This window comes from Misgurnus anguillicaudatus, chromosome 9 (assembly GCF_027580225.2).
Source record: "Misgurnus anguillicaudatus chromosome 9, ASM2758022v2, whole genome shotgun sequence".
Taxonomy (NCBI): Eukaryota; Metazoa; Chordata; class Actinopteri; order Cypriniformes; family Cobitidae; genus Misgurnus; species Misgurnus anguillicaudatus.
This window is the reverse complement of record NC_073345.2, coordinates 16,815,442-16,841,675: the sequence shown is the minus strand read 5'-3', so window position 1 is coordinate 16,841,675 and position 26,234 is coordinate 16,815,442. Positions and strand designations below refer to the sequence as shown.

Sequence of the window (26,234 nt, the reverse complement as noted above, 5' to 3'; positions counted from 1 at the left end):
CAACATCTCGTCTTCCTCCGCCTGTGTGACGCGCCAGCGCGACCTCACGTAATTGCGTAATGCCGTGGAAAGGTCACGTGTTACATTTTAACCATTTTAAACAATAAACTGACACAAAGAAATTAATTTGTATCATTCGACATACAATAACATCGGAATGGTCCTCTTTCTCTGTGACCCCTTGACATGATGATGTATTGCGTAAGGTCGCAATGGTGCATCACAGGACCAGAGAAAGACGAGAAGTTGTGGTTTAAAAGTGCATATTTTTTATCAAAAATTACAATCGTTTCGCTAGATAAGACCCTTATGCCTCGTTTGGGATCGTTTAGAGTCCTTTGAAACTTAGTTGAAACTGCAATTTTAAACTGCATTAAAACTGTTATGTGTTGGTGTCCATTAAAGTCCATTAAAATGAGAAAAATCCTGGAATGTTTTCCTCAAAAAACATAATTTCTTTTTGACTGAACAAAGAAAGACATCAACATTTTGGTTGACATAGTGGTGAGTTAATTTATCTGGATTTTTTTTAAGAAAATGGACTAATGGTCTCTGCTCTCTTTGATTCCCTTTTTTTCTTGCAAAAATTTCAGCCATTTCAAGCACAGTCATTTTTTTCAGTGTCAAATAATCACGCAAATGCCAGTCATAACAAACACGCAAACATTAGTAAATCACGTTGCGTCTATCATTTAAATAATCTCATCCCAAAAATTTTGCGTCTGAAAGGGAGACTTCTAGAAATGCATATGCAAAAAGGTCAGTAACAAAAATAACTAGACCACACCATTTCAGCGCTAATGATCAACTGGGCGTCTATAGTTAATCCAAAATGATGGTTTGCGCTAGTGCAAGCTGTTAGTAAACCTGGCCCATAATGTGTTCTTAATCTTTTTACTTCACCTTCATTGCGCTTTTTGTATTTTCTGCCCCAGACAGATAGCTTTAAACCATATCCATATAGCAAAACGCATGTCGATTGGCGCGTCAACTGCACGCAGAGCTGCACAGACCGTCTGACAACTGGATTTAAAGTATCTGCTTGTTATGCTTTCGAATTGCTCTCGCCAACTGGTCTTTGCTGTGCCAAATGAAGTTCAGAGCAAGGGGCCCCCTGGTGGTTTGGGGCCCTATGCAGCTTGCGTACTCTGCGTATAGGAAGAAACGGCTTTGGCTTCAGACATACTACTCATTTTGCTAACTTTTTTTGCACACTATAAAGTATAGAAGCAAGTGATTTTAGATGCAGGTTGGATCAGTTGACTGTGAATATTTCCAGCTCTGTGTTTAAAGAAAGATTTATATATGTACATAAGAAAATGCCATGAGGCTGAGTAAATATTGTCAGAATTTCTTCTTTGGGGTGAACTATCCCTTTAAATAGTCTTAAATCATTTTACACAACAGAATGTTTCAGTGTTGCAAGTATTGTGTTCTGTTTCACAAAGCAGTGTTTTTTCCAAACACCTTTTCAATTTGGAATAAGGGATAAAGTATTTAGCCTTCTTTCTTTCTTAATTAAAAAACAACCAGATTTTTTTTAAAACAACAGTGTTTTAATCAGTACTTATTGAATAATGCAGCGTGTTATCATTTTCAAACTTAAACATCTCCAAGGTACTGTAAAAACTATAAATAACCCAGCATTGTGGACCTAAAAAAATAAAGATTGAGTTGATAAATGTACCACAGGGACCAGACATAACCTATCCATCCACAAAAAATATATAGATCCTTAAAGCTAAAAAGCCAAAGGATGGACATTGCAAACTACAGCATTTACGTTTTATAATTTAAAGAGACGGTGAGGTAAAAATAACAGATACAGAGCCCTTCTCTGACATTAGGAAACATGCCTGCAAGTTGTGGCGACTCGAGCCTCGCATCTCATACGGCTGCAAAGTTCAATTTATCTTCCCCATGAGCTGTATACTGCAGAGCGCTTTTGCATGACCACTGCCAGCTGCTTTAATCCTGGCCTCGGTTACACTTACTCAGGCTAATTCAGCAGATCTAATTCAGAGATCATTTAAAGCTGCAGGGCCGAAGCCCCGAGAAAACTGGAGAGCCCAATCTCTCTGTTACACAGCGATTATAAAATCCTCCCCAACGCAACCAGACCAACAAGAAACATTAGCCAGCGCGTGGCAGCTGCCCAGTTAAACGACGGCACGCGTAGGGCTATCGCTCAAGTGCATCGCGACTTCACCAATCTGGCCCTTGTCTTGTTCAGGTGTATCATTTTAGCCCGACTCCAGTCAGTCAGCAGAACTGCAGTACAAACTGACAATGCCTTTACAAGCAGTAAAAAAAGACACTACCCAAGCAGTATATAATGCAATCGCTATCAGCGCAAGCATATCAGATCTGTAAAGAGGAATCATTGGTCTTACCTCCCAGAACTTGCTGGAGAGCTGCACAAGGAAAGAGGGAAAAGAGAGAAATGGGAAGAGGGAAAAGTGAGAAATAAATCAATCAACGACAGCACAGCTTGTTTTTTATTCAGACTATAACAGATGAGAAAAGCAGAATAAATGTCATTGCTGAAGATAGACAATTATAATAACATATAAAGGCTCTAACAACATAACTCGCTGAGGTTTAAGGTCACGGGTGCTATTTAAGTAAGTAAAGGTAGTCTGAATGTCAAATCTTACAGACTATTATGGATAAATGGTAAAACAATTGGATGACAAACACTGCGCAAATAAACAAAATTCTGCTATTAAAAGATATACAACATTAAATACCACTGAAAAGTATGTAGACCTACTTGTCACATTTACTTTCTCTCACATCAATTATGGGACAAGGAAATACGACTAACATCACGCAAAGAAATGTCTCGGAGAGTAAGCATTCAGAAAAGTGAATACATTTCCATTTGCCTACAGACTTTTTCATAAAAGTGGTTACAAAAGCATACATCATATTTTGCGGGCATGCGAAATAAAATACCACCACTTGAGCAATGCAGCAAGTGCTTAGAAATGTTTTCGCAAAAACACTGAAAAGCTCATAATTGCATCCCTGAGAAGTTTACTGTAAGCTCTCAGTCAGACTCTAACATGATAAAAGTTTATGCACCACTTGTTTGAGTCATAAATCAAGTCACACACTGAAATGTTTCTGTCATTACTTCAACCACAGAAGATTTTTTATAGTAGATGATGAGGCTCGTGGGAGCTGGGCCGCATGGGGCTCTTCGAAGGTTTCAGTGCCGCTCTCTAGGATACTATGATGATTACAGCTAGAAATATTAGCATATGAAACTAAAGTGTATTACTGCCTTTAGTGGGATTTCTCAAACCACTACTAACTCTGTTTTAAAAGCTAGTCAGCTACCTTGCTGCCTTCTGTTTAGTTTTAGTTTTTAGCTCACTGTGAAAATGTATGAGTTCGATTTCTTTGGATCCCACAAACGAATGTGTACTATACTGCACTGCAAGTCACTTTAGACAATAGCAACTGTCAAAAGCAAGACAAAGATATTGGATATAGCAAGACTGTGCATTGCTATTAATATGAATAGGCAGGGTTTAAATTGGGCTGGGGCTGTCCAGGGCTGAGCTCTGGCACATGGGCTAAAGGTCTCGCTCTGCTCCACACACCAGTGTGCCCGCTAGTGTGACCGAAAGTACTGGTTATCCCTCGACACCCCCCCCCCAAACAGAGCAAAACCCAATTTTAGTGGACAATGAAAGAGTGTATATTGCCCCATATTGAGATCGTCCTATCGTCAGCCTGTGAGATTGCCGATACACGATTGTATCGGGGGGCTAGGCAGCAGTTTACTCATTTATTTATTTGTTCATTTTTTACTCATTTATGACAAGTCATTTAATTGGTGGACTAAAATGAAGCAAGGGCAACACTGTCATGACAACCTTCTTAAAACTGATGCCATTAGCGCGCCATTAAAGCTGCAGGCGCTCTGAAATTTCCTGAAAACACACTCGCTGGTTTTAAACCCCTGCGTGCCAACCTTTCGTGCCAAAATGTCAGAGCCGTGCGAATTACAAGTTTATGTGCAAGGAAGAGTCCAAATCATGCGCATTACAAGTTAAGGTGCTAGAAGTCCATGCCGTGCGCATTCAGGTCTGAGCAAGAGTCCAAGACGCGCGCATTACAAGCTCATGTGCAAGAAAAAGTCTGAATCATGCGCAATACAAGTTCAGGTGCTAGAAGGAGTCCATGCCGCACCCATTCAGGTCCAAGCAAAAAAGCATACTCACGCTTTGGTCTGAAACGGGAGCCTCCGCTGATCGCGCGTCTCAACAAACTCTCTCGCGCAAAGTAAAGCCAACAAACGCTCTCATGCGAGGAAAAGCATGCAATGCGCATGTTAAAGGAATAGTCTACTCATTTTCAATATTAAAATATGTTATTACCTTAACTAAGAACTGTTGATACATCCCTCTATCATCTGTGTGCGTGCACGTAAGCGCTGGAGCGCGCTGCGACGCTTCGATAGCATTTAGCTTAGCCCCATTCATTCAATTTTACCATTTAGAGATAAAGTTAGAAGTGACCAAACACATCAACGTTTTTCCTATTTAAGACGAGTAGTTATACGAGCAAGTTTGGTGGTACAAAATAAAACGTAGCGCTTTTCTAAGCAGATTTAAAAGAGGAACTATATTTTATGGCGTAATAGCACTTTTGGGAGTACTTCGACTCGCCTGAAAAGTCCGCTCCCCTTCTCACTCTCATAATGGGAGAGGGAGGGTGTTACTGCGCCGAGTCGGAGTACTCCCAAAAGGGCTATTACGCCATGAAATATAGTTCCTCTTTTAAATCTGCTTAGAAAAGCGCTATATTTTATTTTGTACCACCAAACTTGCTCGTATAACTACTCGTCTTAAATAGGAAAAACGTTGATGTGTTTGGTCACTTGTAACTTTATCTCTAAATGGTACAGTTGAATGAATGGGGCTAAGCTAAATGCTATCGAAGCATCGCAGCGCGCTCCAGCGCTTACGTGCACGCACACAGATGATAGAGTGATGTATCAACAGTTCTTAGTTAAGGTAATAACATATTTTAATATTGAAAATGAGTAGACTATTCCTTTAATGTGAAACTATGATGATGATAATATTAACCATCGCCAGCTATCGCCATAAAAGCCTGGCGATATGTCTGCCGATCGTCAACACACAATACTATCGTCTATCGGCACAACCCTACAATGAAACACTCAATATGACTGCTCTGCAACGGAAGTTCCGCCTCAATAAAGACTGACGATTCTCTGGGGGAGGAGCTTTAAGCGCTTTTCAAACTATAGCTGAAATAACTTTTAAAAAGGTGTTTTTAGAGCAAATTAGTAGTTGGTTGGAAATGTTTAATTGTGCAATTTTAGAGATATCTGTCCTTTCCTATTCAAGTTGATCAACGACTGCCCGGAGGTCTTCCAAATTTGGCCGCTTAGTGCCACGGCTTCCTTAAAGGGACTTTGAATAAGAACATAAATGTTCATAAGCACAAAACTGTTGAAATTTATACTCTAACCCTAATTCTAATTAGAAAGCACATTTGAGCCTTAGGGGCAGTTCACATTTCAAATCGAGAGCGACACGCTCGCGGTGTGACACTTCTGTTTGTCAGACGCGTCGCGCCACAGCCAGTTTAAAATACTTCCACTTTTCAGAATACCGCGTCGGGAAGTGGGTTGGAAAGAAGCAGGAAAGCATTTCCGCATGGTTTTAGATCGAAATGTGAACTGCCCATTGAACAAAAATGTGAACGGTCCATGTCGAAGAGGACTGTTCTGACGTTGTTGTATGTGAAATACTAATTAATGTCTTTGTGTTTATTGTTTAAAATGGCTAAGCTTTTCTAGCTTTTTTTAAGTGCGCGTGCACTTCAAGTTCAAATAGATTTGATTGGCTGTCAATGGTTTATCGTTCATCATGTGCCAAAATCACTATCGTTATAGTTGTTGTGTGAACTCCGCTATTATCATTAATATAAAAAGATTTTTAAAACTATACTTTAATAGTTGTCGTTTTAATGTGAACGCCCTTTACAGGCACTGTCATAATATTTCTGGCACCGGATAATAAAATACATCCATAACAACGCGTTTGTCATTTAAGTAAATGTAAGTAAATTAAAACAGTGGACCATATATGTGAGTTCATCATTGATGCTCTGCATTGGGCTAAATAATCCGAAACTGCATTTAAACTGTAAACTGTTGAGGTCCAATATAGTCTAATAAATTGAGAAAAATCCTGTAATCTTTTTCTAAAGTAAAAAAAAACGTAATTTCTTCTCGACTGAACGATGAGGGACATCGGCATTTTGGATGACATGGGGGTGAGTAAATTATCTGGATTTTTCGAAGAAAGTGGAATATTCCTTTAAGGGTGGCCCAAGTCTGTATGTAGTATGTAGTTACGCAACATGATCTCATGAATTTTCGTGGTATAGTCACGGAATATTTTGCTAATTTTTCCATGGCATTGTCACGGATCTCCGCATTTTTCCATGGCCGTACCACAGACTTTCTTTTCCGTGTCATTGTCACGGATTGGTTACTCAACTGCTTTTTCCTATTTTCAAACCATTGTCGCTTCGGTTTAGGGTTGGATTTGGTGTTTGCGTTAGGATGTCACTTTAACTATTGGCTTATACAATTTTTTCTGATTAATTCTTTTATTTTTTTTATTTTTAAACCATTGTCGCCTAGCATTAGGGTAAAGAGTTGGGTTTGGGTAAGGATGTCATTTTATGTAAATCTAACCTTGCAATGGTAAGAAAATAGGACAAAACAGTTGAGTAACAAATCCGTGACAATGACACGGAAAAGAAAGTCTCTGGTACGGCCATGGAAAAATGCGTAGATCTGTGACATGCTACGGAAAAATTAGCAAAATAATCCGTGACTATACCACGGAAATTCGTGGGATCAGGTTGAGTTACATTAGGTCTAAAACTTTTGGGAAATCAAGTTAATAATATTGAATGTACAGTACATGCAGCAGTTTACTAAAATCTCTGAATTAAAAAATATTCAAAACTTTTAATTCATAAACATTATTCACAATAATTCCTCTTCCACCATCTTGGATTTATTTTATCATGGAGCTTAGCATAATGCATTATGGCACTGCATTATTTATCAAGAATGTGATGCTGGCCTCGCTAAAGCGAGGAAGCAGTACAATTAGGTTGCCGACCACAGGCTGAGCATCTATGACGTTTTAAAAATGCTACCACCATAATTAACTCACCTGGCTTTGGAAAAGATCATGGACAAAAAGCAATTTGCAATCAGACATGAGCCTGAGGCAAAGGACGCACAACTAGAATGGCCAGTACAGCCATGGTCATTCATATCTTGACATGCATTACATAAAGGAGAAAAAAATAATATAGTTTTGCTTTTTATTTGATGACTTTTTGCTTTGTTGTGACATAGTTCAATCAAACAGTACAAACAGTTATTGTTTGTGCTATAGAGGCAGTTGTGGCCTAATGGTTAGAGATTCGATTTTCACAATCGTTAAAAATCTCTCTTGAGCAAGGCACCTTATCCCACTGTTCTGTGTGTGTTCACGACTCACGTACAATACTTGACAATCACGTCACTTTCATTTTTGTGACATAAGCACAAAACAATCACAATCAGCCATCTTACACCGTGGGCGTGGTTCACAAATCCCAACCTCTCACAGCACAATCACTCATTCAAGACATTTGTTATAGATTCTGCTATTTGTTTATTTATTTATGATAGAAATGCATTCCTCAAACTTGTGTTGCTGTTCAAATAAAGCAAATAAATCCATAACTGAATAAGAATAGCTATAGCAAGCCTGAAGCCTGTTGTGAATAAAGTAACTAAGAAAGAAAAAGAGATGTCAAGGTAACTAACTACAGGTAAAATAAATGGACAATATTATTTCAGTTAGATGGGATTGCGACCAACGTCTCAGTCTAGACTTCCCTCCCTTTCGAAACCCAGAGAAAAGTTACGTAATATCAGACTTAGTACACCATGTAACTACAGAAGTTTTAAATAGGAAAAATATCGAAACCTCTTGGTTATTTTTAGCGCGATGCTAATGGTCCAATCAGATTCAATGGATCATGCTATGCTGAAAGTGGTACCGCCAGACCCGGAGATCGGCTGAATGGATTCCAAAACTGTAAAAATCAAATGTTTAACTCTAGGGGAGCTGAAACATTTGCATATTTTCAAAAAAAGTGAAGTGTCCCTTTAAATCACTTCCGTTTTGGCTTTGTGGTAGGGATGGGAGGATTGCCCTTTGGACGAAATGGTGATTTCCATGTAAGGGGACCTGCGGTGTATATAGATAAAACCGACTCAGTTAAAGGTAATAAAAACTATTATTTTGTAAGGTCTTCATACACCGATGATAATATAGTTGTGTTTATTGTATTGCCTTTTTTTTTCAAGAGATCCTTCTAAAAGGTACAAAGAATAAAGCGATTGTACTTCTGACTGGAAATATATTTTATATCAATATTCAATGTCACTGTAAAAAAATGTGAAAATTCAACTACAGTATGCCTCAGTATGCTGCAGGCCTACATGGTGCTCATAATAAAACCAGAGCATGTTCTTCAAAAGGCCAAAAGGACGGATGTGAACTTAATGGTGTGCTTGAGACAACAGGACAGACTCTGGCAAAGCACCGGTCAGGGCAAGGCACGAGAAAAAGTCTTTAGTGTGAAATAATAGGAGTCAAAGACTTGCGAGGTGGAGTTTGTGTGGAGCTGGATGGTCTGGTTGTAAAGGGTGAGTCAGATCACCATTGCAATTGTGATAATGAGTAGAGATAGCTCTGAGCAGGGCTGTTTGCAGCTCTTAAAGGTGAAGGGCAACAATGCTCGCTCTGCAGCACTAATGAGAACGCATGTCTGCATCCACGTGGCTCTTACCTATTGAAAATGCGGACTGGAGAGCCTAACCTTATGGCCAATTAAAGAGGAATCTTTATGGAGGCAATTTGCCATTTTACGATTGTGATGCGATCGTCATTATGCCGTCATGGGGACGTCAACACATATATGAGAGCAACCAGGCAAGGAAGCTTTGATATGTTATCTATGGCCTTTTATATGTGGCCGTTTGATGGCAACAAAATAAACCCATCTGAATCTGAAATTCCAGGTTAAGTTTAAAGCTAAACTATTTTCAGTTAAAAATCTGTGCGCAATATACACTAACCTAAAGGATTATTAGGAACACCTGTTCAATTTCTTATTAATGCAATTATCTAATCAACCAATCACATGGCAGTTGCTTCAATGAATTTAGGGGTGTAGTCCTGGTCCAAGTCCTGGATAGAAAGGTGATTTAAGCAATTTTGAGCGTGGCATAGTAGTTGGTGCCAGACGGGCCGGTCTGACTATTTCACAATCTGCTCAGTTACTGGGATTTTCACGCACAACCAATTCTACGGTTTACAAAAAATGGTGTGAAAAGGGAAAAACGTCCAGTATGCGGCAGTCCTGTGGGCGAAAATGCCTTGTTGATGCTAGAGGTCAGAGGAGAATGGGACGACTGATTCAAGCTAATAGAAGAGCAACTTTGATTGAAATAACCACTCATTACAACCGAGGTATGCAGCAAAGCATTTGTGAAGCCACAACACGCACAACCTTGAGGCGGATGGACTACGACAGCAAAAGACCCCACCGGGTACCACTCATCTCCACTACAAATAGGAGAAAGAGGCTACAATTTGCACAAGCTCACCAAAATTGGACAGTTGAAGACTGGAAAAATGTTACCTGGTCTGATGAGTCTCGACTTCTGTTGAGACATTCAGATGGTAGAGTCAGATTTTGGCATAAACAGAATGAGAACATGGATCCATCATGCCTTGTGCAGGCTGGTGGTGGTGGTGTAATGGTGTGGGGGATGTTTTCTTGGGACGCTTTAGGCTCCTTAGTGCCAATTGGGCATTGTTTAAATGTCACGGCCTACCTGAGCATTGTTTCTGACCATGTCCATCCCTTTATGACCACCATGTACTCATCCTCTAATGTCTACTTCCAGCAGGATAATGCACCATGTCATAAAGCTTGAATCATTTCAAATTGGTTTCTTGAACATGACAATGAGTTCACTGTACTAAAATGGCCCCCACAGTCACCAGATCTCAACCCAATAGAGAATCTTTGGGATGTGGTGGAATGGGAGCTTCGTGCCCTGGATGTGCATCCAACAATTCTCCATCAATTGCAAGATGCTATCCTATCAATATGGGCCAACATTCTAAAGAATGCTTTCAGCACCTTGTTGAATCAATGCCTCGTAAAAATAAGGCAGTTCTGAATGCGAAAGGGGGTCAAACACAGTATTAGTATGGTGCTCCTAATAATCCTTTAGGTGAGTGTATATATCTGTATTATGACAGATCCACTCTGATCTGGGGATCATAGACATCCATCCGATTCACCTACGAAGCGTAGCGAGGCGAAGCACATCACACATACATAAAATTATTTTTTACAAATAACTTCAATGTTACAGTTGAAACAGAGATGGCGATAGAGAGGCCAAACCTGTAAATTGCAGCTTTAACCGACTGCTTTTCAAGTAAATCAGAACGTGTCACAGGTACGGATAAGTGATAAGCGACGTTAATGCCCATCTATAAGGACATTAAATGTGCGATGACAATATTTGCAAAGGGAAGCTCAAAGCACAACAAAAGCCAGGACAAAAGACGACACAAAACCCACGGCGCAAATGCTGCTTGATTGCCTGAAGCGAGACAGTAAATCTCTTAATCACACTGTGTTTGTGGGAGCTGCTTGCTTGGCTTTGGATATCAGGCCATGCAAAACTGTCAGCCGCCTATAAATCACAAGGGCCGCTTTAACCTTTACAAGTGCTCTCCTTAGCTCCCTCAAATTGGTCACGGCAACAAAGTCCTGGAGAATTGTAATGAATCCAGCATGAGCGGGAGAGCTGACATGGTGACAGCATCTGGAGCTTCTCAGACATGCCACAGCTAAATCAGGATGCTAGGCTAATGCCACACGGGTTATTAGCATGATCTCAACCTGTCGGTTTGAAAAGTCGGAATGGTATGTAATCTGTCTCTATTTAGTGGAGTGATGCTAATCCCATTCTTGATCTGAATTGGGTCCTCCAGTGTGAACTCAATTGAAAAATATGATAAAATATTGCACCTCAGATTTAGTCTTATTTAGAGACTCTTTTTATTAAGCTAAGCTTAATAGGTTGCTGTTAACATAGTTATAGAAAATCCATAATATACAAAGTAATAAAAATGAATTCATTTCTCACCTGTATCATTCTCTCGCCAGCATCCCATTACCAGCTCATTTTATGTTATTGTTATTGTTAAAAGCCTGTTTGGTCATCTATCTTAAGTGTGAAAGTTGTTGCAAATTACGGTACTAAGCACTGAACAATGAATACCTGAATTTCCTCTGGAGTCTATGGTTGCTAAGTGAGTAAAAGGCAACGAATGCTACCAAAACACAGAGGCAGAAAATCGATTCTCCAAACTTTCCATGTACTTCAATAATCTTGAAGTGTCTTTCGCTACATTTTAAAAACATCTCAGTATACTCTGTTCATATAAAGAGTATAAAGAGACAAAAATTACAACAGAAACAGCATAAACTACATAGCATACATTAAGGTCTAGTAAAAAACTATTCCAGTTTTAAAGGGATTACACTTATTTTGAAAAAAATCTAATTTTCCAGCTCCCCTAGAATTAAACATTTGATTTTTACCGTTTTGGAATCCATTCAGCAGACCTCCGGGTCTGGCGGAACCACTTTTGGCATGGCTTGGCACGGTCCGTTGAATCTGATTAGACCATTGGCATCGTGCTCAAGGGTGACCAAGGAGTTTCGATATTTTTCCTATTTAAAGCAACACTATGTAGTTTTTTTACCTTTTAAATAATGTCTCTAAATTTATTTCAGTGATAGAACAACTTTTAACTGGACAAAGTGTACTGTTGCTGCAACCTGAGCAGCCACCTAGCTGCTACAAGCACACTCTGAAAGTGGCGGTGGAGGGTAGGAAACACAGCCCCGCCCCTCCCCCTGCCTACATAAGAGTGTCTGATACCAGGCACTGTTGCGCTTTTCAACCACATGGGGGAGCTGTAAGTAATTTTTACATGGAAACTACATAGTGTTGCTTTAAAACTTGACTCTTCTGTAGTCACATCGTGTACTAAGACTGATGGAAAAATAAAAGTTGTGATTTTCTGGGCAGATATGGTTGGGACTATACTCTCATTCTGGTATAATGATCAGGGACTTTGCTGCCGTAACATGGCTGCAGGAGAAGCAATGATATCACGCAGTGCTCCAAAATAATCCTCTGGTATTGAAAGTTACCAAGGGGACTATTTTCAAGAGCTGCACAACATCCTTGCGCCTGTCCCTTTAACTGTGACCATTTTACAATTGAAAAGGCTAAAATTTGTCTTTAGGCAATAAGTTTAGAAAAACAATAATCTTAATCTTAAATACTCTTTAAGACTTTTGCACAGAATTTTTTTTTTTCATTTTTGGTGACTAAACGAATATCCTTCAGGTCATGAACACATACAGTAAATGTTTTCTCGAATCTCAATTATGTTAATGACAATTTCTTTAAATGAAAATGCCCCTCTCGGGCAAATATCTCATTCATTAAACATGTTAAAGGTGGAGAAGCAGTACACATTTTGCAATGACAATTAACGCCATAGCACGCGTTATTCTCCTCACCTGTGCCGCAGCAGTTTGACTTTGTCTTCAACTATGAGAATTTCAAAAATGCAAAGCCACATGCGAGGCAGCAAATGCACTTGAGTGCACAGGGACAGGATTTGAGGCGTCTTTCCGAGGTCTAAAAGCAAATCTGACAAGCTCCAACAAGCTCCTTTTATTAAACAAAGGAAGCAAATGCAAGCAATATATATAACACAAAGATCCCTTTTCACTGAGAGGGAGAGCTGGCATTCATTGTGACCTTGAAATGTGGTATGTTGACTGATCTTGTGAGCCTGTGATAACACAATGTTCATGGAATGGAGGGAAATGAAATGAAGGTAAATCATTGGGGACACAGAGGTGGAAAAATCAGTCATCCTGTGCGGTTTATTTTTAAACTAAATATAAATGTAAATATCTATATATGCAAGGAACTTCTAAACTTAATTGTAATACAGTATCGTTCCATTAGCCTACAGTATATTAAAACTTCAGCTGTAATTTATAAAACTACATTGAATTTTTAAATAGTAAGGGTGGAAAATTTAGTTTATTTGCACACAGTGTTGCATTGTGTTAGCACCCAAAAATTCACAATAGCTATAAAGCCTTTAAAATAATGAAAATATATCCATTATTCACATTGAACATTTATGCATATGCACTTTTATCCAAAGCAACTTAAGCCTGGAGTAAAGACTGTACGCGCACGATTGAATGCACAGCCTTGCACAGTATAATTTATTTGACCTGTACATGTACACAAACTGAGCTACATAATACATCCTCCTGTAGATGCATGCGTGACCTAAGCGTACAATGTACACAGGGTTTCAAAAATCCGGCATTGCGCATAGAGTACGTGCACACTCTTCTGATGATGAAAATTGTGTCACTGTGCCACGCGGGCAACAATGACAAAGAATGACATTGACTTAATTTACATAGACACATGGTGTTGCGCTATTAGCGGCCATTTAACCTGTAATGCAGGTAATTAGCTGCTTTTTGCATTAAAACCCAGTGCGCAAAAATGGCTCGGCTGTTTAATGAATTTACCCTTGAGTGTGTTGCATTGCAAATGGCCCCCGTGCAAAACTAGACAAGGCAGCTAAAAAGGCTTCATGTCCTGTTTTAATTATTTGTTGAATTGCTGCCTAGCGCGCAAGCCATTATTTAGCTTCTTGTGTTCTCTGCCAAGCGCGACAAACTACAGCGCTGATTACCTCACAAACGGTTGCTGGCAGAAACCCGCGTGCCCAGAGACGGGTGAACGATAGCTAACCTCGCACGCCTGCGTTCCGGCCCCTAAAGAAATACAAAACGGTGCGGCGGCAGCAGATGCCTGATGGAAAAGAAAGCACAGCCACGATTGTGTCCTTGGCACACGCGGCTCAGCGTTGAGGGCACCCCAGACTAATTTGTGTTGATAAATAAGACTGCCTCCCAAGTCTACATTATTTAAACACTGGGAGTGAATGGCCGCCTTCTTATAGTGTAGTCTAGTTTTTTGTATACTTGAAAGAAAAGTGCACTGAATTGAGTCTCTCCTGTCGAGCAGAAGGACCACAGATAGGACGAAATCCAACAGTTCAAGAGATGTTTTGATTCTAAGCTTTGCTCTTTCTTTTGTTAACACCGGCAAACTACATGGGTGAATATGGTGACCAACACGTCATACCATGCAAAGATATCTCAATAACACTCTACAATTAGGTTATATTTGTTAACATTAGGGTGATTCTCACGAAACCATTGAAACACCACGGCACTAATGAATTTAGCTTTAAAATGTGTAATATAGTAACATTTAAAAGCATCAGAATTAACACAATAATGTGTTCTACCTTGCACAATGTGTGATTTCAACATAAGAATTTATAATTGTAAATTTTATCCCATTTTCTGCTGAAATTCTCATTACCGCAATGTGTCCGGCTGTGTTTGAATATGCGTTATGTTGTAATTTAATCAAATTAACACAAAAATATTAAGAAAAAAAATAAATGGATGTTTTGCTAGACTACTTTAGATGACAGAAAAAATATTTACTGAATATTCATGTATAATAATAATGAAGAAAAATCAGGAAAATGATGTGTCCATGCCTGATATTCTCATCCTCCGCAACACTTTTTGAGAACAGTTTAAGCACACATACAGAATTTTAATAAAGTTTGATTTTGAGTGACCAAGCACATGGACCAGTTACTTCAAGATGGCTACCAGGTAAGATCATTTTTAACAGTTAATTTGAAATATTGTCTTGTCAGAATGCTTACACGACATTTTGATTATCATTACCGCAACAGATGCTTATTAAATGTTAATTTAATTAATAGAAGCATAATACTTTGATTTTAAATGCATGTGCAGAATCTCCAAATTATGTTCTTTCAGGTTTGTCATGTCATTTTGAAAATATGTCAGTGTTGATGTTTTCTGACTGTTGCGGTAATGAGATTTTTCAGGACTAATTTTTTAAATTATGTTACAAAAAGTGTTAAATGATAAGTAAAAGTTTTTAAATTAATGTTCCCATTTACTCCAGACGTTGTTTTTCAATGTCTGGTGGGGAAAAAAAGTTAATTTAAGCAATTTTTACATTTTCATGCTTGACATTTTTAAAACCAAGTTTTCGTGAGAATCACCCATTAATGCATTAGCTAACATGAATAAACACTACAGTATTTTTAATTTTTGTGTTATTGAGTATTGTTAATTTGTGTTGTTTTCACTACCAAAGGATGAAGATGTTAAGAATCAACTTAAAATTCCTTTTTAAGGAGGGATTTACTAAAAGTTCGGCCATGAAAGATGGTTCAGTACCCACTTTATTTGGAACAACATGCGTCTCCTACCACAACCTGTAAGTATGATTATTACGTGTGTTTATGAAATATATTTAATATATTTACAGGGCATTTACAAATTCAGGAAAGATGAAAAAAGTAGCGGATCCACCACTGCAGTGAATATACTGTATGCGTGTCCGATTGTGCGTTCCCATACTAGGACGCAATTTACTAGCGTCTATAACTCGTATATGTTCCTCAGACATGAGGGTTCACGAAACGTGCACACAGGAGCATCTGCACCGTCAGTCAACACACACGTGAAGTTTTTTTCTTGTTTAAGTGAACATAAACAGCTGGATGTTTATCAGTATATTAAAACAGTGCAGTCTTAAAGCTGTCTTGGGGCTAAAGTGACAGAAGCATGCTGTTTTATGTGTCAAAAATGTCCATTACACGACAAAAATGAAAACCAATTACTCTTAACTGAACTACTTTTGCAGCTGTACATTTAATTCATACAGTGAGGACTGTGCAGTGTTTTATTTGTATTTATTGATAATGTTAAATCATAGATTGTTGACAGACAATTTCTAATAACTAATATATTTACATATTATTTAATACACATGCCTGAAGTAAAACAAGATGAATAGTCTTATGATCAAAAGAAAAAATTTAACATTTGGTTGCTTACAGTAGCATTGTTGCTGTACCTCGGCCAACTGTATATGTAATTTTAAATAAAGGTTTAAAAATTGTATTTAATGTTTTCAGTTGATAAGATATGCTTTTTGATTACTGACATTTAATTTAACCATTAAAACCAGATTCCAGAAAAATAAAATGCAAAACAATAAATAAAACGGATTTAATAGGGCCCTACATACTGTATGAAGAAGTCAGGTTCAAAAAGTCATGTTTTCTCAGGCTCTTATGTTTACTGTAGGTTCAGTAATTTCACTTTAATGGCAATGAAAAGGTTATTAGTCAGTAATTGAAAGTAAAGGTGACGTATTTGCCATTGTATGGTAACCCATACTTGGAATGTGACCTTGATTTGCATTTAACCCATCCTGTGAATAGTGAACACACACACTCGGAGCAGTGGGCAGCTATCACTGCAGCGCGCGGGGAGCAAATGGGGCTAAGGTGCCTTGCTCAAGGGCACCACAGTGGCAACTCTCAGGTCATAAGCCCGACACTCAAACCACTAGGCTACAACTGCCCCATTGACCTATACCACAAAACCAGTCATAAGTAGCATAGGTATACAGTATTTGTAGCAATAGCCAACAACAATACATTGTATGGGTCAAAATTATAAAAAAAAAATTTTTTTGCCAAAACTCATTAGGATATTAAAGGTATAGCAGAAGATTTTCTTTTTCCGGGTGGATCATCAAGACTATTGGTCATCCCAGTTGTCAATCATTCTGGTGATTTGTTTAAGTAAGGCCGTCGTACATGCTCGTCCCTAGGTTCGCTTTCTGCGTATGCGCACGTTCAGGTGTATATGTGTGGTAGGCTACGGTTTTAACCATTCATTAAAGCTCCTGTTTTTGTTTTCAAAGTGTCTAAGGGTCGCAAGAGAAAAAGTGTTCACAAATTGTATGACAAGAAGAGAAAGGCCTCTAAAGAAAGAAAAGAGAATATTTCACACAGGTTGGGCTTCCCACTGATGCCTCAGCTGCAAAGTTTCTACTCAACAGGTAAAGTTTGTCATGCTATTTGGAGAAATCCATTTAAAATCACTGCTAGTAAAAGTTGATGTAAGCTATGATTAGCGATGCTAGTCTCAATGTATGAGTCATGCCGGCAGCAACTTGTAAACAGAGCAAAGAAAAGAACTAGGCTTGTGCATGCTCTCTCATGCACACATTAATAGGCGTTCCCTTTTGGGAGCAGGTAGAGTGTTGCGCATGTGCATTTTTTTAAAAAAAAGTGGAGGGGCGGTTCTTTTCAAAAATCTTCTGCTATACCTTTAAGTAAAGATCATGTTAGATAAGAAGAGTAGACGACAAGAAGATATCTAGAAAATTTCCTACTGTAACTTAAATATATCAATGTATTTATATTAGTAATATGTGTTGCTAAAGACTTCATTTGGAGGCAATTTTCTCAATATTTTGATTTTTTGCACCCTCAAATTCCAGATTTTCAAAATGTTGTCAAATAATATTTTTTTGTAATACTGGCCTACGCCAATAAACCATACATCAATGAACAGCTTATTTATTTATCTCTCAGTTGATGTATAAGTTGACACTTATAACTGGTTTTGTGGTCCAGGGTCACAAATTTTATTTAACAAATTTGACTCCTTCCACTGCAAAACTCTCTGTACATGCAAAAATCTCCACTTCTGAAACAGTCTACTGTACCTCATAATTACACTTTCTGAATAAAAGTGAAAGATTTTACAAAATCAGTCAATCCTAATATAAGTCAGTAAACCTCCTTTAACTGAGTAAACTCCTAAACCCCTGAACTTCTTCTTAAGTTCACTTAAAGGACTTTGTTTACTAGAGTCTTCCAACAAACGATTATTTCTGAATGGCTTGGTACAGTATGTGATAAACTTACCCGTTCTCACCAAGATGCGTACAAATGACACGCAGTGTGATTATAGTGCAATATATACGCCAAATTCCGGTTTTGCGTGCATATGATACGCCAGTCCTTCCTATTCACTTATATGGCGAATAGTTTCGTAACGTTTTATTTATTGTTTTCTCATTTGTTTTCTGTTTTTTAAACCATTTTCTCTTGGGTTTAGGGTTAGATTTCACATTTATTTAAGCAGGTTATTTAATATACGGGTTTCTCTATGTTTTTATCTATATTTAAGCCATGGTCGCTTGGAGTTGGGGTTAGAGTTGGGGTTTGGGTTAGGATGTCATTTTTATATAACAAAAAGTTGTTCTAACCCTAAACCCAAGCGAAAATGGTTTAAAAAACAAAAAACAAATGAGAAAACAATAAATAAAACGTCACGAAACGATTCGCCATATAAGTGAATGGGAAGGACTGGCGTATCATATGCACACAAAATCGGAATTTGGCGTATATATTGCATGATAATCACACTGCGTGTCATTTGTACGCTTTTTGGTGAGAATGGGTTGGATAAACATACACTATTTGCAGAAAGCATTTGGTCAATATTATCATCTAATTTTTGACCGAGTTGGCGTTTTGCGGCTGTTGCATCTAAACTCTCTCTCTCTCTCTCTCTCTCTCTCTCTCTCTCTCTCTCTCTCTCTCTCTCTCTCTCTCTCTTTATAATTTATACAATTAATCTTATTCATTTTTCAATTAATGAATAAGCTGCCCATTGGTGTATCGTTTATTGGTATAGGCCAGTATTTCAATTTATATATATATATATATATATATATATATATATATATATATATATATATATATATATATATATATATATATATATATATATATATATATATATATATATATAAAATATAATTTTACAACTATTTGAAAATCTGGAATTTGAGGGTGCAAAAGATCAATATATATTAAAAATGTTCTTTTTTTAAATCTTTATATATTTTATTATATTTTAAATGTGTATATACCCTATAGAATTTTAAGAGAAACCAAGACAACGTCGATATATAGCTTAATTCTATATTAATATGCCAAGTTATGACAATGTTTGACAACCATAAACAACCTACAGTGAGTAGAGTGGCGCGATGCAGCACAACTAAATTGCTTTCATTATAATCAAGGAAGCTGTCTGCACTGGAAGCATCCATCTAAGACAGTTTGCAGAGGAAGATATAGTTTTTTATTGTCAGATTTTTTAAATCACATAAAATTCTGTGCACGAATCTCTACCGACAGACATTTTCACTATCGCAAGGTATGCCTATATACCACCATATAGGAGAAGAGTAAGGAGAATAAAACACAAAATTACTTTAATATATCATATGTTTCCCCTTGTACTAATAAGATGGCGATCAAACAAAGCTAACATTGCTACTTCTCCTATAGTTAACTCACAAATCCAAGTTTCAGAAGAGATTTCATCAGTCTCTCATACTATGCACACATTGCCAACATAGTGCGAGACTGCAATCAAAAGTCAATGATTTGAATAATTTAATATTAACTCAAACAGTCTGGACTTGAATAAGAAATGTCTAAGCTCAGCTCCTACTGTATGTTAACAATTGTGTCTTTTAACCTATACAATTTTAAGAGAAACTCCCGAGTCGATACTAAAAAAAAAACATTACTGAGAACTCCATTAAGTCTCTTGAAAGAACATCATCTAAGCAATAAAAATATCCCAAATAACACAAGTAAAAGCATTCCTTGTGTAAAAGCATATCCACATATTCAGTTAATGAGGAACACTTGGGCCTGTGTGTGTTTATGCTCATGTAGCTTTTAAAATGGCTACGGTATTGATTTAAAGAGCTCCCAGCAGGCTTGACTTAATGCTGTATATACAGTGCCCAAACAGCGGCCATACAGCATCTGACCAGCACTGCAGTTTCCATGCACTTTTCGCATGCAAGGAGCAAATCTCATTAGCATGGCTGATGCAGATGCAATAGAAAAGATCCACGCACGGCACTGGAGAGAGACGCATGCACCACTGATATATTGCTTTGGCCTAGATTTCCATTCAGTTGAGGGCAGCCTTAATTGATACTGACGGCCTCTTAGCTTTGAGGCTAAAAGGAAGCAAAATTTCACCTGGGAGGCTTAACAAGGGCACGGCGATAGAGACCACTTCCCTCTTTGAGTCTGACAATACTGTTAAATATGAAAGGACGTGCGTGTAATTAACCGCCACTGTTTGATGAGTCTCCTTTAATTCTCTAGAGGATTTTTTACATAAATACTTAAAGAAATAATTATTACACTCTGACTCATAATTATCTATATGCATTTTTTATTAATATTTGAAAAGCCCTTTTGGTTTGATATGTAAGTCACTCATTCAACAGCGAATCCCTGGAGTAATGACGAAGACTTAAGGTGCGAGAAAACCAATTGTCCGCTTTAATATTGTCCTTTGCTAGCGTCAAATCCAATTTGCCCTATCGACTTTCAATATGAATGATTTTTCTCATCCTGACGTCCAGTGACTGCCGCCTATCTCTCTTCTTTTGAAGCTCAGAAATATTTCATCTTAATTCTAAGTGCGCTCGCTGGATTCTGCCCGCCGTCACGCCGGCGTTTCCTCCGCGCCGCCTCCACGGTGGGTGACCTGAGACTGCATTAAGTGAAAAGCCAAGCGTGAGCTGGCACTGTCTCTCTCTTCGCTGGCTGTTCAATTAGAGGAAGAAGCAGGCCAAGTATATTTCTGTATGAAGTCATGCAGATTTGGCCTTGGGTTTGACGCTCGCCCCCATATGACAGACTGTGACTTCTCCGAATGGCGCAGACATCGCTGAGTGGCCCTAATTAATCTACATTTGTCACCTAGAACAGTTCCTATGGCAAATTGCTCTCCCGTGCTCTAACACATGCCCGTGTTTTCATCAAATTAGCGGAGGAATATGGTACATATGTAGACAAATGGTATGTCGCGATAATTACAGCTGCATACTTCAGCTATTTCGGTCTCCCGCTGTGTGTCCATAATGCTAGGTGCGATTCTGTAGGGAAATATGTGACCCCGTGCTGGCAAAAATGAGTCAGAATGAGTAAAGTTTCAATAAGGAGCTATTGATGTTTTGACATTCTCTATTATAAAACCCATTAAAACGAGGTAAGATTTGTTTGAATCTGACAACAAATAACAGAGCTAAACGGGCTTGAAGTAGTGTTTGATATTAGTTATCATAAAAATACCTGTCATTTACCCTAACTTGCCTGTAAATACTAAATACTTATATTGTACATTTATTTGTAAGTACAGTAATGTTTCTCGTTAGTTACAGTATACCTACACTATAAGTATGTATCTGTTATATTACCCAGTACTTATCTAGAGTTACATAATAACTACCAAGTATGTACCACTGGTAAGTACAGTAATAATACCAGTTAATTACCATGTAGATACCTACAGTAAAAGTAAGTATCACACATTTGTCAGTAAGTACAACTTATTTACCATATATGTACAAGGTAAGTACACGTACTGTAAAATAAAGTGCTACCGATATTTTCCCCAACAGTTAACCAAACATTCTCTTAAGACATAATAGATTATACCTACATGAATTCTTGTCAAAACAAATATTTTTAAAACTGTAATTCTGCGTATGTGTATATATAGGGGTCACGGGCTCGCGCATCTGCGTACACAGTTAGGATGCTTCCGTCAGCACGAGGAAGATCATTTTCAAGTCTTGTCGCTCTTAATAACTTTTAACATCAATCAGGTATCGAATTTATCTCTCTCTTAATAACTCTTAGAGGGAAACTCCACTTTTTAAAAAAATATTATTTTCCAGCTCCCCTAGAGTTAAACATTTGATTTTTAACGGTTTGAAATCCATTCAGCCGATCTCCGGGTCTGGCGCTACCACTTTTAGCATAGCTTAGCACAATCCATTGAATCTGATTAGACCATTAGCATCGCGCTAAAAATAACCAAAGAGTTTCAATATTTTTCCTATTTAAAACTTTATTCTTCTGTAATAACATCGTGTACTAGGACAAACGAAAAAAGACGAAAACTCAAAAGTTGCGCTTTTCTAGGCCGGTGTGGCTAGGAGCTATACTCTCACTTGCAATGATATTACACCGTGCCCGAAAATAGTCCCCTTGGAAACTTTCAATAGCAGGGGAGTATTTTCGGCTGCTGCGTAATATCATTGCTCCTCCTGTAGCCGTGTTACAGCAGTAAAGTCCTTGATTATTACGCCAGAATGAGAGTATAGTTCCTAGCCATATCGGCCTAGAAAATGGCAACTTTTAATTTTCTGTCGGTCTTAGTACACAATGTAACCACAGAAGAGTCAAGTTTTAAATAGGAAAATATTGAATCTCTTTGGTTATTTTTGAGCGCGATGCTAATGGTCTAATCAGATTCAATGGATTGTGCTAAGCTATGCTAAAAGTGGTACTGCAAGACCCAGAGATCAGCTGAATGGATTCCAAAACGGTAAAAATCTAATGTTTAACTCTAGGGGAGCTGGAAAATTAGCATATTTTCAAAAAAAAGTGGAGTGTCCCCTTTAACATCAAACAAGTCATATACTTCATCTTCTAATTTCTTTTAGTACATCTCTCAGAAAACATACGAATAAAGATCAATTTAGATATTTAATGACTATTTAGATCGCTAGATGAGGGCTTAATGTACATATTTTAATAAAACCTAAATTTTGACCAAAATTAACATTTGTACTTTCTTTTGGCTGTAGTTCAAACTTAGACAGTGTGCATTACTACTCGCTTTGCCAGCACGGGTCACATATACAAATGAAAAGCTTGGATATGACTTACTGGTGCATTATATTGGGTTTTCCATAATAACTGTGCTAAAATATTAAAGATGTCTCATGGAGATAACTTCCTGGATTATTACTTTAGCAGGTAGCAAGATAAGTCTGACAGAATTCTCTGTATCTTTAAACATCATATTTGTGTATTTTAAGTCATTATAAAAAACTGTTAGAAAAAAGATTTTTCATTTTGCTCTACTTCATCATCAAAGTGCAATATAAAAGCAAAAAGAACCCGCTCTACTGGTGCAAGCCTGCCTGATATCAAGATACAAATAATGTGCCGGCCCAAGTTTACAGTCTTGTGGGTTTTTTAAGAGATATTGATCCTTTGTTTACAGTGATCATGAAAATAAATGGTTTCTTTTGAACAACAGTACAGAAGTAAACATCCAAACCCTCGGAACCTGATTTAATGAGATCTGCATCCAGACGCATCCCATTAGCTATAAACTTTCAAGCCATTTTTAAGGGCTAATGCGTTCTAATACCAGCCGTCAACACACCCTCGATATTTAGAAACAGCAACATTACCACATTATTGTATCACCACCCAACTCTCCTAAAGGTATTAACTTTCTCCTGCAGGTAGTTCTCAATTGCTAATATTTCAGTAGTCAGACTGTAGTTTAAGTGCACTGGAAGCGATAAGAAATAAACACTCAACCAAATGATTAGAAAACAGGCAGTCCGGATCAGATAATGGTTAATAATTTCCAACTCCAGAGCCCTTAGATTTTCTTAAAAGCAAACATTTAACCTTGAGTGCATTATCCACTAAGCTATTTTAATATAAAGAACATCTCCGCAATGTGAAAAGCTTGAAAGAACATCATCTTGCTTACCTTCGCTGCAGTATTTCCCTTTATAGCCTGTATTAGTGCAATCGCAAAGCACCTCACTTTCGCGAATGGAGCAACGTCCTCCATTGCTGCAGGGGTTTTGCTTGGTACACAGATATTCCAGATCGTCTTTCACCCCCTGGCTATCCAGGAGCACAGGAGTAGTCTCCCCTAACTTCAGGTTGGCGATCAGGCCTCGGAAAGGCGGCTCGTATTTGACGGTGCTGGACGTGAGGGCCGACAGACGGACATCTGGTGGAATCCCACCAACGTATAAGTCGCTGGCTACCATCATCTCTCTACGCTTGGATTTCACTTCCGCCACTTTGGCCTCTCCGTCCATCACCAGCATGGTCTCGCGGTAGTTCCTCGTGAGCAGCACACGATGCCAACGCTCATCGTTGATGTGCGTCTCCATGTGCAACGAAGCCGGCTCGCCGCAGTGGATGGCGAATCGCAACTGCAAGCGACCGTTGTTGACCAGCAGCTCCAGGAAATCGCAGTTACCTCCGTCGTCCATGTACAGCACTACAGCCTTGCTGATGTTGGTCTTCATGGTGAAGCTTAGCTCTCCAGTGGCACCTGCTTCCCAGGGTCTGTAGCGGACCCACTGACCCGGCAGGCCGTCAAACTCCAGGGCCACGGACAGCGAGACGGCCACTATCAGCCCCAGCAACAACCTCGCGCCGCACCTCCACATCCACGTCATCATCTTCCAAGCGTGCTCCTAATCCTTCTTTTCTAACGTTTGGTTTCTCTTAATCCACTGCGAAGGAGATTTATTCCAAGTTTAGAGTATTAATTTATCTGGCCTTTTCAAAAATAGCGTTGCTGAACTAGTAAGGTCCCAGTTTTCTAAAACCCCCTAGTATTTAAGTTTTGATTCTCCATCTTGATTCTGCTCCGAACATCTCCGTTGAGGAATACTTCTGTAATCCGAGAAAAAGAAACTCAGACGGTACGTAGCGCTTTGAAATCTATAACTGGCCTAAAAATCTAGTTGACTCAACATGTTAAAAGACTGATTTATGCATCTCACCCTCTGGTGAAAGTAGGATTACTGCTGCAGTTGTATTTTGGTTTTTGTGGGTAGTAGGTCAAAGCATGATTTCCTTTTCACCAGAAAACCTCCAGAGAGGTACGTCTGCATTCCACTGAGCAGGGGATGAGTCGGACAGATCCAGTTGGTGCCTTCAGAAATCCTTTATTGAAGATGGATCTGAAAGTCAAAAACAGACAACATGTTCATCTATGACCACAAATCCAATACTGACTGATCTTTCATTTCAATCTTGCATATGCTACTCATTGTACCAAAAACTTAAATTATCGTACTTTGATGTAAGTTATGACCTTTAAATGTACATTTCTATTACAGGACCAGTTTGATCAAAATAAAAAATAAAAAATGTGGGCGTGTAATTCCCCAAGCTTGGATTCTTTGAGGATAATGAAAGCAATCTTTAATGCACTTTGCACTGTAGCAGACTGGACTGCTTGACAGATTTCCTCATTCGCTTTGCAAAATCGCTGATCAGTTCACAGATGAATATTCACAAACCGGCTCTTGCAGCTAGTGTTTTAAACAGCTCCAGGCCCCCTAAAGCTTTCTCAGTCAATCAACACCTCTCCTCACCCATACAGCGACTGAACATATTAGTGCTCTACTGACAGCATGCGTCAACAACAGAACCTACTACAGAGAAGATGACATGTATAAAGGCAAAATCTGAGCATAGTGGGGGGGTGGGTTTAGGTGATGAGCGTAAAAGATGTTTATTAATGAGGAATATGCAGCACCATGGTCTCATCATATTGCTTTTATGAGTCAGTAAGAGCAAAGGAAAATAATAGCGGAGAACATTGCAGCTCTGGAGCTCTCCCGTCTCATCAACAACAATAAATGTAGGTGCTCGCATGGTGGACGTGATATAAAAACAATGAGCACTATGAAAGAATAAAAAAATTAATTTGATCACACTAAACGCAAGCTTAATTTCTCATTTGCTTCTAATTAATTACCGTGATCGTGCACAAGAGGACTTCGCAGAAGACCTTGAAAATAAAAACTTGAGCTTGAGTGCCTTGCGAAACCTGGGAAAGAGTGGGAAATGCATGAGCAAAAACGGGTCTTTGGGGTCGTCTTCTTGAAATGGAGGAGAAAAAAAGACGAAACGGTTGATTTAAGTGAACTACTTAAAAGGCTAACAACAGCACAAAAGCGTGTAAAACTCTTTCAAAAGGTCTGGATAAAGATTTCACTCTCTCGTGTTTGTCAAAGGATTAGTGACTAAATTTCATAATGGCAGTTCTATACAGCACGTGGCACTGTGCAATAAAGCCAATGTGCTCAGATGGAGGACGGGAGGAGAGAGAGGAAATATGCATAATTGGAATGAAAAGTAGTTCAATTTAGATCA

The 26,234-nt window shown here is 38.5% G+C and overlaps 1 protein-coding gene across 15 annotated transcripts in view; it reads right to left on the bottom strand.

Moving 5' to 3' along the window:
* nrxn2a (neurexin 2a) overlaps window positions 1-26,234 on the bottom strand; it is a 468,354-nt gene that overhangs the window by 371,066 nt on the left and 71,054 nt on the right. For 8 of the 15 annotated variants that reach the window (XM_073871201.1, XM_073871200.1, XM_073871196.1 and 5 more), the window contains exons 2-3: window positions 23,818-25,033; window positions 2,394-2,414 (exon numbers count right to left, since the gene is read on the bottom strand). In XM_073871201.1, coding sequence (XP_073727302.1) covers window positions 2,394-2,414; window positions 23,818-24,526 — 730 coding nt within the window. In that variant the 5' untranslated portion in view covers window positions 24,527-25,033. The remainder of the gene's footprint in view (window positions 1-2,393; window positions 2,415-23,817; window positions 25,034-26,234) is intronic. The other 7 variants (XM_073871202.1, XM_073871203.1, XM_073871198.1 and 4 more) reach the window with 2 other exon arrangements.